Source organism: Mobula birostris, unplaced genomic scaffold, assembly GCF_030028105.1.
Source record: "Mobula birostris isolate sMobBir1 unplaced genomic scaffold, sMobBir1.hap1 scaffold_460, whole genome shotgun sequence".
Lineage (NCBI taxonomy): Eukaryota > Metazoa > Chordata > Chondrichthyes > Myliobatiformes > Myliobatidae > Mobula > Mobula birostris.
Window position 1 is genome coordinate 199,443 of NW_027277715.1, and position 13,942 is coordinate 213,384.

General features: G+C 44.2%; 1 protein-coding gene across 2 annotated transcripts in view; it reads right to left on the reverse strand.

The window, feature by feature from the left end:
• LOC140193231 (sarcoplasmic/endoplasmic reticulum calcium ATPase 1-like) overlaps window positions 1–13,942 on the reverse strand; it is a 199,933-nt gene that overhangs the window by 118,165 nt on the left and 67,826 nt on the right. For both annotated transcript variants that reach the window (XM_072250625.1, XM_072250624.1), the window contains exon 4: window positions 9,594–9,695. In XM_072250625.1, coding sequence (XP_072106726.1) covers window positions 9,594–9,695 — 102 coding nt within the window. The remainder of the gene's footprint in view (window positions 1–9,593; window positions 9,696–13,942) is intronic.

Here is a 13,942-nt window from a genome sequence, read left to right on the forward strand (position 1 = left end):
GCATCTTCGGCTTTTGCCAAAAGGCATAATATGTTGATTCCAATATCAACCTTGTTGATCTTAATTCACATGGACTGAAGTGCCTCTCTCCCTCTATGCCAGGGCGATACTCAGCCATCCAAATGCAAACCAAATATAATTCTGTGTCGGTCTAGGATAAATTCTGTTTGTTCATTCCAACTCTTTAGAAAACATATGGAGGGTGTTTTGTTTTCTTTCAATCTTACTTATCTCTTTTACTGCTTTCTAAAACTCATTATCTAAACCCCCGATCCCTCTGGTTGTCAACACCATTCAGACCCTCATTTCTGAAGGAGTTCATGTCTCCTCATAAAATTCACTGCTTCTCATCTATGGTCTAATGAAGTTGCAGAATGTATCCGCCTCATTGCTAACTGTAACTCTATCGTGACACTGAAACTGCATTTCTAATCATGGAATATAAAGCATTTGTCAATTGTCTAGGTAGTTCCAGTTCAAAACCTTGTGGAATACCACTCCCCTGTGTCCACTGGTTTCAGCAGCTATCCTCTGCCCTAGAAGGAGCAGCAGTTACTTGTACCCATTCCACATTCAATTAGATCATGAAACCACAATTTAACACTATATTTAGCTTGTTACTAATACCATAGAAGAAAACCTCTGATTGGAAAATTACACTTGATCCAGAAACTCTGAGAATTTTACTGTCCCTTCCGTGCTAAGTGTTTCCTGACTCCACTAATGAATCATTATCAAGTTTAAGTTATTTTTAATATTTCAGGATTCTCCTATCAAAGGAAATAGGGTTTCTGTAACCATCCTACTGCATCCTTTGCCATGTATCAGATCACTTTCACCATCTCCTGGTTTTCCAAACCGACAGTGCGTACAAGTCATGGTTCCTTTCAATTTAACTCTTAGTTTCATTCCGGGGGTAACCAGTCCTGCATTAGACCATCGCACCCTTACTTACTGGCTCTCCTTTGGTTGAGGTCGACTATGGATGTTGCCATCTACGTTACTGGCGCAGTGCACTGTGTGGCTGACAAGACCGATGCGAGAGTGGCAGCGCCTGTTGAAAAGGTCACATTTATAAGTGGTCTCATCTCCGCTGGAGATAGCGTTCCTTTCTGGGTTTCTTTTGCCTTCTGCTGCTTTCAGGAATTTTTTCCCTCATCTGACTTAAGGTGTTGCCTCAAGGAGCTTCTCCATCTGGTGTGATTGGCACAAGTTCCTATGTTGATGGCCAGCGCCTTCATGTCCCACTAGCACCTATCCTTGTAGCGCAGCCGCGGGCAGCCAGCGGTTCACTTGCATGGAGCCAGCTCACCACACAGGATATCTTTTGGATGCAGCCATCCTGCACGGCAACCAGGGCTGAGGTGGCGACGCTGTTCACTCCAGAGTACAGGTCAGAGTAATGTTCTACCCATCCCTCCATCTGTGTTTACTTCCCCAATGATGGATTAGAGAGGAGTCATCTTGCTCCAGGAGGGACTGAGGGTTTTCTTCACGCCGTCATACGTCCCTTTAACATTGCCAGTCAGTGCTGCAGTCTGGATTTCTTCACTGAGCTGCATCCAGTACTCTTTGGCACTGCACCAGGCAGCCTGCAGAACTTTACTTCTAGCAGCCCTGAGGATCTGTAGGCCCCTCTCAGTCGGTTTATGTTAGGCTGCGGGGTGGGGGGTGATGTGCCTTCAGGGGTCACTTCATTGGATTTGGCTTTGAAGCATTTGTTTTCAAGGTGTTCTTCCCAAAGGCAGAGAGTGGTGAATCTGTGGAATTCTCTGCCACAGGAGACAGTTGAGGCCAGTTCATTGGCTATACTTAAGAGGGAGTTAGATATGGCTCTTGTGGCTAAAGGGATCGGGGGTATGGAGAGAAGGCAGGTACAGGGTTCTGAGTTGGATGATCAGCCATGATCATACTGAATGGTGGTGCAGGCTCGAAGGGCCGAATGGCCTACCCCTGCACCTATTTTCTATGTTTCTATGTAGCCAACAGTGTGCTAGAGATGGCATTCTGTAGAAGTCCCCATTTCTCTGCGACAAGCTACTGGGAGGTCTGTTCTTTCTCGAAGGACTTGGCAAAATGCTTCAGCAGGTCTGGGTGAGACAACAATGCGAGGGTCCCCTTCTCGTTCAGCGCGATAGAATTTCTTTGCCTGCGGTCTGATCTTGCAACACACCAGCAAGTGGTCTGTGTTGCAGTGGGAACATGTGGAAAGCATGCTGCTGATGACGGAGCACCTCACCAGAATCACGACCAGCCAGTGCCAGTGTCTGAGGCAAGGGTGTCTCCATGAAAGCTTGTGTTGAAACTTGGTCTGGAAGTAGGAGTTGGTAATAACGATAAGCACAGAACTCCAGCAGTCACTGAATGTTTGGCAAGCTGCAGTTTTTAACATTATAGTCATGGGTGGTCAGAACTTAATGCAATACACTCAATGGGGTCCATCTTGGTATTTCATCTTTCTTGAAAGACAAATGGTATGTTAATGCTTTTCACCCATCAACCAGTTTAAACCATGAGACACAAATACCTGCATCTCACGGCTCTCCAAGTTCTCTCCAGCAATTTCGGATGCAAATGGCTTCAGTGTTCTTCACAAAGACAGGACAGATCAGTCCTTTAAAGGTAGAAGAGGTGGAGTATGCTTTGTGATTAACTCCTCACGTGGCTGTTCTGTCTCAGTCCTACTCACCCAGCCTGGAACACCCTGTTGTCAAATGTCATCCATTTTATCTGCCAAGGAAGCTTTCTGCTGTCATCCTGGTGGTGGTGTACATACCATCTCAGGCCAGGCAGGCACTGGAAAAGCTGAGCAACGCAATCGGCAGATACAAAACTGTACACCCTGGTGCCTTCCCTTTCATTGCGGGAGATTTTAACCAGGCCAGGTTGAAGAAGTCTCTGAGCAGCTACCACCAACATATCAGATACGGAAGCACAGAAGCCACCATCAAGAATGCCTACTGTGCCATTCCACGCCCACACTTTAGGAAGTCCAATCATCTGGCTGCACTTCGATTCCCAGCGTGTAGGCAGAGACTACAAACTGCAATATCAATGGTGAGGACCAAGAAGGTATAGTCAAGAGGTGGGGCTGGAGGACTGCTTACAGGACTGCTTTGAGTTGGTGGACTGGACAATATCCAGTGATTCATCGACCAGTCTGAATGAATATGCCACAGTTGTCCTTCACTTCAGCAAGACCTTTGTGGATCAGTGTGCATCTTCGAAAGCACCCAAACCAAGAGCTGTGGACGAACCAGGAGATTTGTAGTCTGCTGAGGGCTAGATCTGTGGCATACAAGACTGGTAACCCAGAACTATTCAGGTCCAGTTGTGACCTACAGAAGGCCATGGTAAGGATGAAAAACAATTCCGACTGAGGTCAGAGACAGAATCAGATGCATCTTAGGTCTGGCAGGATCTTCTTCTTCTACCTCCCTCAAAGCAAAATGGCTCTGATGCTTTACTCCCAGACGAGCTCAACACCTTTCATGCTCACTGTGAAAGGGAGAGTGAAACGACACCTGCATGAATCCCCGCAGTATCTGGTGACACTGCAATCTCTATCTCAGAGGCTGATGTCGGAACATCTTTTAAGAGATCACAAGGCATCAGGCTCTGATGGTCTACCTGGCAGGGCTCTGAAAACCTGTACCAACCACCTGGTGGGATGTTCAAGGACATCTTCAGTCTTTCACCTGCTTCAGAAGGGTGACAATGTCACCAGTGCCCAAGAGCGGGGTGAGCTGCGCAATGACTTTCTCCCAGTGAACTCACATCAGTGCTTTGAGAGGTTGGTCACGGCTGGAGTCAGCTCCTGCCTAAGCAAGGACCTAGACCCCTGCAGTTTGCCTATCACCATAATATGTCTACAGCTGATACAATCTCACTGGCTCTCCACTCAGCCTTAGATCACCATGACAATAGCTATAACCTATATGAGGCTACTGTTTATTGATTACAGCTCAAAATTCAACACTATCAGACCCTCAGTACTTATCAACAAGCTCCCAAACCTGGGCCTCTGTACCTCCCTCTGTAACTATATCCTCGACTTCCGCACTAGCAGACCACAATCTATGCGGATTGGAAGTAACATCTCGTCCTTGCTGACAATCAACACTGGTGCACCTCAGGAATGTGTGCTTAGCCCACTGTCCTGCTTTCTCTATACTCATAATTATGTGGCTAGGCACACGTCAAACAGCAGATACAAATTTGCTGATGACACAACTATTGTTGGCAGAATTTCAAATGGTGGTGAGGAGGCGTACAGGAGCAAGATGGATCAAATGGTTGAGTGATGATGCAGCAATAACCTTGCACTCAATGTCAGTAAGACCAAGGAAATGATTATGGACTTCAGGAAAGGAAAGTCAAGGGAGCACACACTAGTCCTCTTCAGGAGATAAGAAGTGGAAAGAAAGGGAGAGCAGTTTCAAGTTCCTGCAGTCAACGTCTCTGAAGATCTATCCCGGGCCCAACATATCGATGAAATTACAAAGAAGGCACAACAGTGGCTTTATTTCATTTGGGGTTTGAGGGGACTTGGTATGTCACCAAATTTACTTGCAAATTTATACCCATGTGCTGTGAAGAGCATTCTGACTGGTTGCATCATCATCTGGTATGGACAGGCTACTACGCAGAATCAGAAAAAGCTGCAGAAAGTTGTAAACTCAGTCAACTCCCTCATAGGCACTAGCTTCCCCAGCATCAAGGACATCTTCAAAAGGTGATGCTTCAAAAAGGCAGTGTCCATCATTAAGGACCCCATCACCTGGGACATTTCCTCTTCTCATTGCTACCATCAAGGAAAAGGTATAGGAGTCTGAAGACACACACGCAATGTTTCAGGAACAACTCCTTCCCCTCTGCTGTCATGTTTCTGAATGGACATTAAACCCATGAACACTAACTCAGTATTTTTTTGCTCTTGTTACACTACTTATTTAATTTAATATACACACATAGATGTATATACATATATAAATATATATACTTAAATATACATACAAACTTCATGTAATTTATAGTTTTTATGCATTGCAATGTACTGCTGCGGCAAAATAACAAATTTCCTGACAATTGCTAGTGATATTAAGCCCAATTCTGATTTGTTAACAACATCCTCTGTTCGTCATTCTTGGACCAAGCCTAAATTCTGATTACCGTAACTTTGCCTTTGCCTGTATCATTGCCCCTTTGCATGCTGCTCCCATCTGCACAACCAAGTCTCCCAACTTTGTATCGAATTTGGACACATAACTCTTTCTTCATCATGCATGTCATGGCTTTATGTTCTAGAGACCAAACCAGGGAAACATTACAACTCCTTCCTTCTTGTAACAAGTCCTCTACTTCCCAAACACCCTCAATCCTACAATTGCAAACTCACTTGTAAAACTGTGCATTTTCACTTCTACTAAAAGCAATCACGTTTGTAGACAACTCCTTTATCGATCACATTTCTCACTTAGTCTGCCCCGATCCAGTGGTTCCTCTGGATCAGGGGATTTGCAGAAGGCCTTTGACAAGGTGCCACACATGAGGCTGCTGAGCAAGATGGAATTACAGGGAAGTTACTAGCATGGGTGGAGCATTGGCTGGTGGGCAGAAAACAGAGAGTGGGAATAAAGGGATCCTATTCTGGTTGGCTGCCGGTTACCAGTGGAGTTCCACAGGGTGGGTGTCGAACCACTGCTTTTTACAATGTATGTCAATGATTTGGACTATGGGATTAATGGATTTGTGGGTAAATTTGCCAATGATACAAAGATAGGTGGAGGAGCGGGTAATGTTGAGAAAACAAAGAGCCTGCAGAGAGACTTAGGGGAATGGGCAAAGAAGTGGCAAATGAAATACAATGTTGGAAAGTGTATGGTCATGCACTTTGGTGGAAGAAATAAACAGGCAGACTATTATTTAGATGGGAAGAGAATTCAAAATGCAGAGATGCAAAGGGACTTGGGAGTCCTTGTGCAAGATACCCTAAAGGTGGTGAAGAAGGTGAATGCAATGTTGGCATTCATTTCTAGAGGTATAGGCTACAGGAGCAGGGATGTGATGTTGAGGCTCTATAAGGCACTTGTGAGGCCACACTTGGAGTGTTGTGCACAGTTTTGGCTCCCTATTTTAGAAAGAATATACTGACATTGGAGAGGGTTCACAGAAGATTCATGAGAATTATTCTAGGAATGAGAGGGTTACTGTATGAGGACTATCTGGCAGCTCTTGGGCTGTATTCCCTGGAGTTCAGGAGAATGATCTCATAGAGACATTCCAAATGTTAAAAGGCATGAACAGATTAGATATGGCAAAGTTATTCCCCATGGTAGGGGATTCTAGGACAAGGGGGCGCATCTTCAGGATTGAAGGACGTCCTTTTAGAACTGAGATGCGGAGAAATTGCTTTACTCAGAGGGTGGTAAATCTGTGGCATTTGTTCCCACGAGCGGCTGTGTGTGGAGGCCAAATCATTGGGTGTATTTAAGGCAGAGATAGATAGGTTCTTGATTAGTCAGGGCATCAAAGGGTATAGGGTGAAAGCAGGGGAGTGGGGACGACTGGAAGAATTGGATCAGCCCATAATTGAATGGCAGAGCAGACTTGATGGGCCAAATGGCCTTCTTCTGCTCCTATATCTTATGGTCTTATGGTCTCCACCACTATATTGTAGATCAGTACTTGTCTTCCTTCTGAACTGCAGGTTCAATATGTGATTTTTTTTAAATCCAAAGACAGAACTTATACATTTGGAGGTTTGGGGAAAGTTATAAGTAACACAGTTGCAATCTGCCCAGGCAGCTTTAATTATTCTTTGTGTCGAAACCATCGAGTATCTTTAGTTCATTATCTTCTATATTCCCACTTTTTGTTATATTTAATCCAATAAGGTCCTCCCCTTGATTTATTTTTAATTTCCCCACCCTTGCACACCTTTTCCACTGCTGTGAAAAGCAGATGAAGCACATTGAGCAAAGCTGCCATGTTATTACTGCCCTACATATGACACTTGTTTATTGATCCACGTTTTCCCTTTGTCATCCTTCCTCTGATTAAATTTAGAGGTAAAGGTAACTCCAGTTTGTTGCTGGTATGATTGTATCACAAACATTGCTTTAGCCACTTTCTTACCATTACACTCTGACTACGTGGAAAACTGTAGTTAGTTTTGATATCTACTTACATGCACTAGTAAATCCCCAAACACTAAATTTCATCACATTCTTTCAATATATTCTGCTCCTTTCTCCCTTGGTTACTTTTCCAACATCTGATAGCTTTTGAAAAATATACATTGGAGTCTGTCCTACAGTCCCTCAGGGCAAGGCTGAGGCACATTCCCTTCAACCATCTACTTCCCTCCTTTCACCTCGTGTCCAAGTGTCCAGCTAGGTCAGTTTAACCGGAGCCTAAATCCAGAAGTAGATTCTACAAACTCAGTCCTTTGGATAAAAAGATTTTGCACATCAGTTCTCACAGCTTTTGGAATGTGGTATTCATTGCCCAGCACAAAGGAAGCTGGTGGCAAACTGCTCAAACCGCTTCTAGTAGCACAGTTATAACCCAGTTTGCTGGGTCATTTCAGAGGGCAAGTTAAAATCAATTACAACACTCTGGGTCTGGACTTCCCAAACAGGCAAACAGACTTCCTCCCCTGATGAGTGTTAGTGAAATAGCAGGATCTTCCTGATTAACTAGTAGTCATTCCTGGTCTCCAAGTCTCGCTACTTCCCCCTGTTCCAGTCCTTATGCAGAAACCATTGTTCCTTATTTCAGACTCAGTCACACCCTCAGCACCTGAATGGTGCAGAGAAAGAGTGATCAGAGTACAGTCATGCATCAGTCTTTGCTAAAGGTAGGATGCTGTCAGTAAAACATATCAGATCCTGAACCTGCTAAAGAGGGTTAGTTACAAAAAGTAAAATGTTATATGGAGTTACTATGAAACACTGGTTAGGCCACAGCAACTGAAGTGTTAAATGTGCCATATTTCTGGGATTTCCTCCTATTGAAAGTCACTCCTCCCTGCATGTAAACAGAACAAGTATTTTCCCTGTTTTTCAGTCCTCTTCCCCTGGTAACAACCCTGCTGCTAAATTTACATTAACAGCTAAGTGCAGAATATGCATATTTCTAAATTGACTGCACTTCTACATGATTAGTCTTTTATCTTCCAAGCAATACAAGACCGACTAATTCCCTCTCAAGCAAAACATCACTTCAAATATTCTACGTGTAGTTTTACAACCCATTCTTTCAATCCGCTAACATATTCTGAAACCTTTCCTTCTTAGTATTAACTAAATCCTCAAAGTGGTGTCATAAAGATTTTAGATGATTCCTGATTAGTTTAGTTTAGCAGTGAACCAGAATGGTGCCAACTCTGTACCTGTGAAATACCACCTCCCACTTTCCCTCTGATTTAACAGTCTGTGCAATGAGCAATTCCTAAGCATTTTAAATTCACAACAAAAGACGTGGTTATAGGATCAGGGCAGTCCATTCAGCCCATTATGCAACTCCAAAAAAGCAAGGCGTGTATCTGAACCAGACTGCACCAGCCCAGGACAGAGGAGGAAGGATCTGTGAGCTCCGAAAGCTTCTCATGGATAATGCACCAGCCCAGGACAGAGGGAGAAAGCTAGCTGTGTCCTCCCAAAGATTTTCATGGATAATGTACCAGCCCAGGACAGAGGGGGAAGGATCTATGCCCTCCCAAAGCTTCTCATGGAAAATGTACCAGCCCAGGACAGAGGGAGAAGGATCTGTGTCCTCCCAAAGCTTCTCATGGAAAATGTACCAGCCCAGGATGGAGGGGGAAGGATCTGTGACCTCCCAAAGCTTCTCATGGAAAATGTACCAGCCCAGGACAGAGGGAGAAGGATGTGTGTCCTCCCAAAGCTTCTCATGGACAATGTACCAGCCCAGGATGGAGGGGGAAGGATCTGTGACCTCTCAAAGTTTCTCATGGACAATGTACCTGTCCAAGACAGGTGTCCTCCCAAAGCTTCTCATGGACAACTAAAACTCTCTCTGCCAAATATAGGGGCATAATATTTGAGAGAAGTTTCATCTTTTTTATCTTGTGGAAAGCTTGCAGATACAAGCCATGCTGAAATGTTGAACCAACAGCCGAAAAAGATGAAATATTGGTTTTTAAAACATTAGGTCACTCTACTGCTTGGTATAGATTCCAGAAGATTCAAGGATGATGTGAAGCTATTTATAATTCTGAACCTTTGCATCAGTTTGAAGGAATAAGGAGTAATGTGTATTGCGTAAGGGAACCAGTGGGGTTAGGACATCCCCGGAAGAAAGCCTTCACCCATGGGTAACAATAGCACAATCATTGCCACAGTGGCCTGAGCCAGATGGTAGGGGATGGGTCCCTGCACATGGTTATTACTGGATGGCCCACAGGTGAGATGGCACACTGACAATAGTGCAGTGTACGAGTCTAGGGCAGCCCAAGTGCTATCTAGAAGGAGATGGGACCGGGTTTGCAGAAAGAAGTGGGGGGGGGTGGGGGAAGTGGTGAGACGGTAAAACAAGGAGTTGGGTTACACAAAGTAACATTGAGTTCTCACCTGCCACACACCAACCAGAGCATTCACAATCAGGATCAGAAGGATCACGAAGGGTTCCACGAAAGCAGTGATGGTCTTCTCTTCCTCAAACCAAGCCAAGACCTGGAACGCAAAAAGCAGCCATGAGCCATGGATACCTTCCCAGATACGGCCATTTCAACAATGGGATCAGCAAGAGCCCGGTGCACCGGTACAAAAGGAAGTTCATTGCCAGAGCTTTACCTGAGCGGGTGTGGAAGAAGACTGCACAACCCTGGCAGAGCGTCTGGTACCTGAAATGTAAACTTTGCTTCTCTTTCCACGGGCTCGAACCGAGCTGCTGAATATTTCCAGCAGTTTGTGCTTTTATTACAGGATCGCCCCAATTTCCAGTAAACCCTCACATTAGCCTCAAGATTCAGGGGAGTAGATTTAGGACGGAGATGAGGAGGAACTGCTTTTCCCAGAGAGTGACGAATCTGTGGAATTCTCTGCGCAATGAAGCAGTGGAAACTACTTCAGTAAATATATTTAAGACAAGGTTGGATAGATTTTTGCATAGTAGGGGAATTAAGAGTTATGGAGAAAGACAGGAGGGTGGAGACAAGTTCAAGCCCGATCAGCCATGATCTTATTGAATGGCGGGGCAGGCTCAGTGGGCCAGATGACCGACTCCTGCTCCTATTTCTTATGTTCTTATTTTGTGATATACCCAGGGTTTGCTTCTCATGAACTGTGACCCCCATCTCAATGTTGGAATGCCCTCTGTATCCTCTCCCCTAGTAGGATACTTTTAAAGTCAATACTATACAGTTAAAAATCAAACAATTACAAACAGAATTTCTCAGCTGCACATTCCCAATGTGAATCCCAAGGGAATTGCCCTCTTTGTTCCTGCTCTACCACAACATCCAATGACAGGAACAAGTCATAACACTGTGCTGAGAACCAAGACATGTTAAGTCAACAGAGAGAGAAACCATTTAAAATTTCACCCCAATGACCCATCATCACAGCCAGCAGGAATGAATTACCATCAGCTCCCTCATCAGATTCAGCCTAATTTCATGGATTATTGATGGACATAATGGGGCGTGTTCGTAAGGTCTATATTTATTGATCATCCCTAACTGCTTTTGAAAAGGTGGTGACAAGTCATTACGTCAAACTGTTGCAGCTTTAAGATTTAAAGAGTGAGTTACTTGAAATGTAACAGCCACAAAAAAGCCTAAGCTATTTGGCCTTTCAGGTCTGCATTGGTTCCTACAAGAATGCAGCTGCATCTCTGCTCTTTCCCCACAGCCGTGCAACACTTCACCTGCAAGTACCAATTCAATTCTTTTCCGAAAGTCTCCAGTGTGCTCCAGGTAATAACTACTCACCACATTAACGGACTTCTACTCATCTGGGTTATTTTGCCAATTTGTTCTTATGGTTCCCAACCCAAAACAGTTTTCCTGTCTACACCCTGAACTTTTCCTGACCTACAACACATTTCCTGTCAACCAGATTACTCCCTGTAAGATGGTGGCATGCTCGGACACAGCTGCCTCTCTGGGTCCAAACAGAGGTCCAATTGTTGGTCCTTTATGCCTTTTTCACAATCACAAGACAGGTGGAATGGATATTAAGTACTGCAAGTCTACCCCTATCCACTAGTAAGTTGCTGGATAACAGTGAAGCTGGACTTGTTGCACACCATGTTGCAGCCCGCTTCAGCCACCTAAGGAAGAAGGCAGAGACACCGTGTGAGGCAGTGCATGGTCCAACGGACGGTGTGGGTGATTCTCTTGGATGTTTTTGTTGTGATCGCAAGACCCAGGTGGACATTGGTAATGTAGAATACTGTGAGTCCGACTTATTGCTTCATTGGGGAGACAGACGGCGTGGGAGCTGCATGGCCTTGGTTGTGGTGCGGACTGGGACCTGATTCATGCCTCATGGTTGCCTTTGACGGCCGCTGAAGCCGGTTGTGTTCTGCTGGATTCCGTGCTGAGTTGGAGGCTAGCCCCTCCTGTCCATGCTGCCTTTCAGTGTTCAGCTGGTGAAAGACAAGCTGGATTGTACTCGTCTACAGCTGAGCACACGACATGAGGAACTGCTGTGAGCAGTTCTTGCAGAAACATGGCTCCAGGGCAACATCCATGCATCATCAATCTACAGGACATGACACTCAGGGACTTGGGCTATATAATTTTCCTTAATATTTATTTTGTAACCATGTTTTTCTATAACCATAATTATATATGCTATATGTGCTGTGTATGATTGCTGGTTCTGTGTTTTGTACCATGGCCCCAGAGTAATGTTGTTTTGTTTGGCTGTATTCATGTGTATGGTTGAATGAGAATTAAGCCTCAACTTGAACCCCCTCTGTCCTGATGAAAGCACTTCTAGTTTCCTCAGAAGTTTCCCATAATCCAGGAGATTCACTCCTGAAGCCATTCCAGTAAATCAGCTCCGCACCCTCACACCATTCCTAAAATCCAGTGCTCAGAATTGGACAATCCCCTGGCTGCAGCTGTGCTTACATAAATCTTCAGAAAGTGTTTCACAAAGCTTCAACATCACCTTCCCTTATACAGCTCATCCCTGGAGTCCTTTCTATACCCCTCAGAACTTTATAGACTTGATTTTGTCCCCTCTTAACCCCCTCCAATCCAAGGAGAACAGACCTTAACTTCTCTATTCCGAGCTCCAACAACTTCAATCTTCGCCCTTTGTACAAGATCAAACAGTGCTCTCAGATGAGTATTTATCAGCCATTGTGTCTACAGGATGAGGAAGCTTGCAGAACACTGCAATCATTGGAATTTGAAACTGGGGAACAAAGATTTTGGAAATGTGACTGAAGAGCCACACAAAAAAAAAATCAACAGTTAAAAAGACAGCAATTCACAATTTGATTGTGGAAGAGAAACAGATTAACTCAAATAGCTTTTCATACTGAAATAAAAACAACAAATGCTGAAAACATTCAGCAGGTACTTTCTCATGTACTACCTGATCTGCTGAGTGGTTCCAGCTTCTTCTGCTTTGATCCCAGACTTCCAAGCATCTGCAATTTTTGTTTTTCTGTTGTCATTGCACAACATTGGTTGTTAGAAACTCAATGTACAGCACGGTCATTTCCCTTTGCAATTCGATGTTCTCGTGTTCAACCAGTGCTCTCATTGGAGCCCTCGGGCTTCTGTGGGTCATTTATCTGGAGAAGTGGTGTGTCCCTCAGTGTCTTAGACAATATTCCCCCTTCAAAGCTATCAATAAGAAACATTACTCATCTTACTGCTGTGTGTGGGACCTTGCTGGCTTTGGGCCACCTGATTATCAAGTCTTCAAGATTCATTAACTGCAGTGAAATGCTTGAAAACCAAACAATCCATGCAAGAACATTACAATCTTGCTCAATAATATTCTTTGCCTTTGTCATCCAGGTCATGAATTTTTCCTTATCAATTAGATGCTCAATTAGTGAAGCTTTGCTCTTCCATTTGTTGATTCATCTCCCCAAAATATTTGTCTGTTGTGTCAATGCTCATTCCAACACACTACAAATAAAAATCAATCTAGAGACAATGGTACAAGTTCAACAACTATCAAACAGGTCCAACAACATTTTCATTGCCTCCAATTTCCTCTTTAGGGAGTTCTCTGGTGGGCAGAGAGGACTTTCTAATATATATGGGTTGTTCCCAGGGACATATACTGACATAGACTTCAATTGCTATTTGGAGATAACAGGATGTAAAATGTACTTTGGTCTGTCCAAGACTTAGTTCTTCAAGTACAAGATGCCTGTAAATGAATGCTACAAATTGGGGCACTTGGGACGCAGGAGTACATGCAGAGAGATGCACCAAAACTCGGTGCAGGTAGCAGATCTTGATGGGAAAGAAGCTCTGACAACTGAGTCCTGGTCCTGAGCCTTTCAAATACTGTTTAAGGAGGAAACAGGAGTAACACTGACAAACTCTAAGAGAATGTATTGAATAAATGAACGATAAATGGAGAGAAAAACAGGACCTAGTATAGTCATGGTATATGTGATGAAAAAAAATACTTTGAATAAAAAGATGCAAGAACCTCTAATTTCCTGACTACTGTTGGAGGTGAATGGGATTCCTCCAATCATTTTGTGAATGGCGAAGATACTGATACCTTTGCTATTCGTTCAAGGGCTATGAAAATTTCTGGCAAATCCAGCATTAATTACCCAACAGAAGGAGGTGAATCACTCAGCTCCTCCTAGTCAAGGTGCTTCCCCAGGACTGTTCAGCTCCAGCAACGGTGAAAGGTAACCAAGTCAGGAGGGTCAGAAAGCCACGTGGAATAGCTGGGAGCAAGCCCAGGTATTGTCACTGATACAGTCC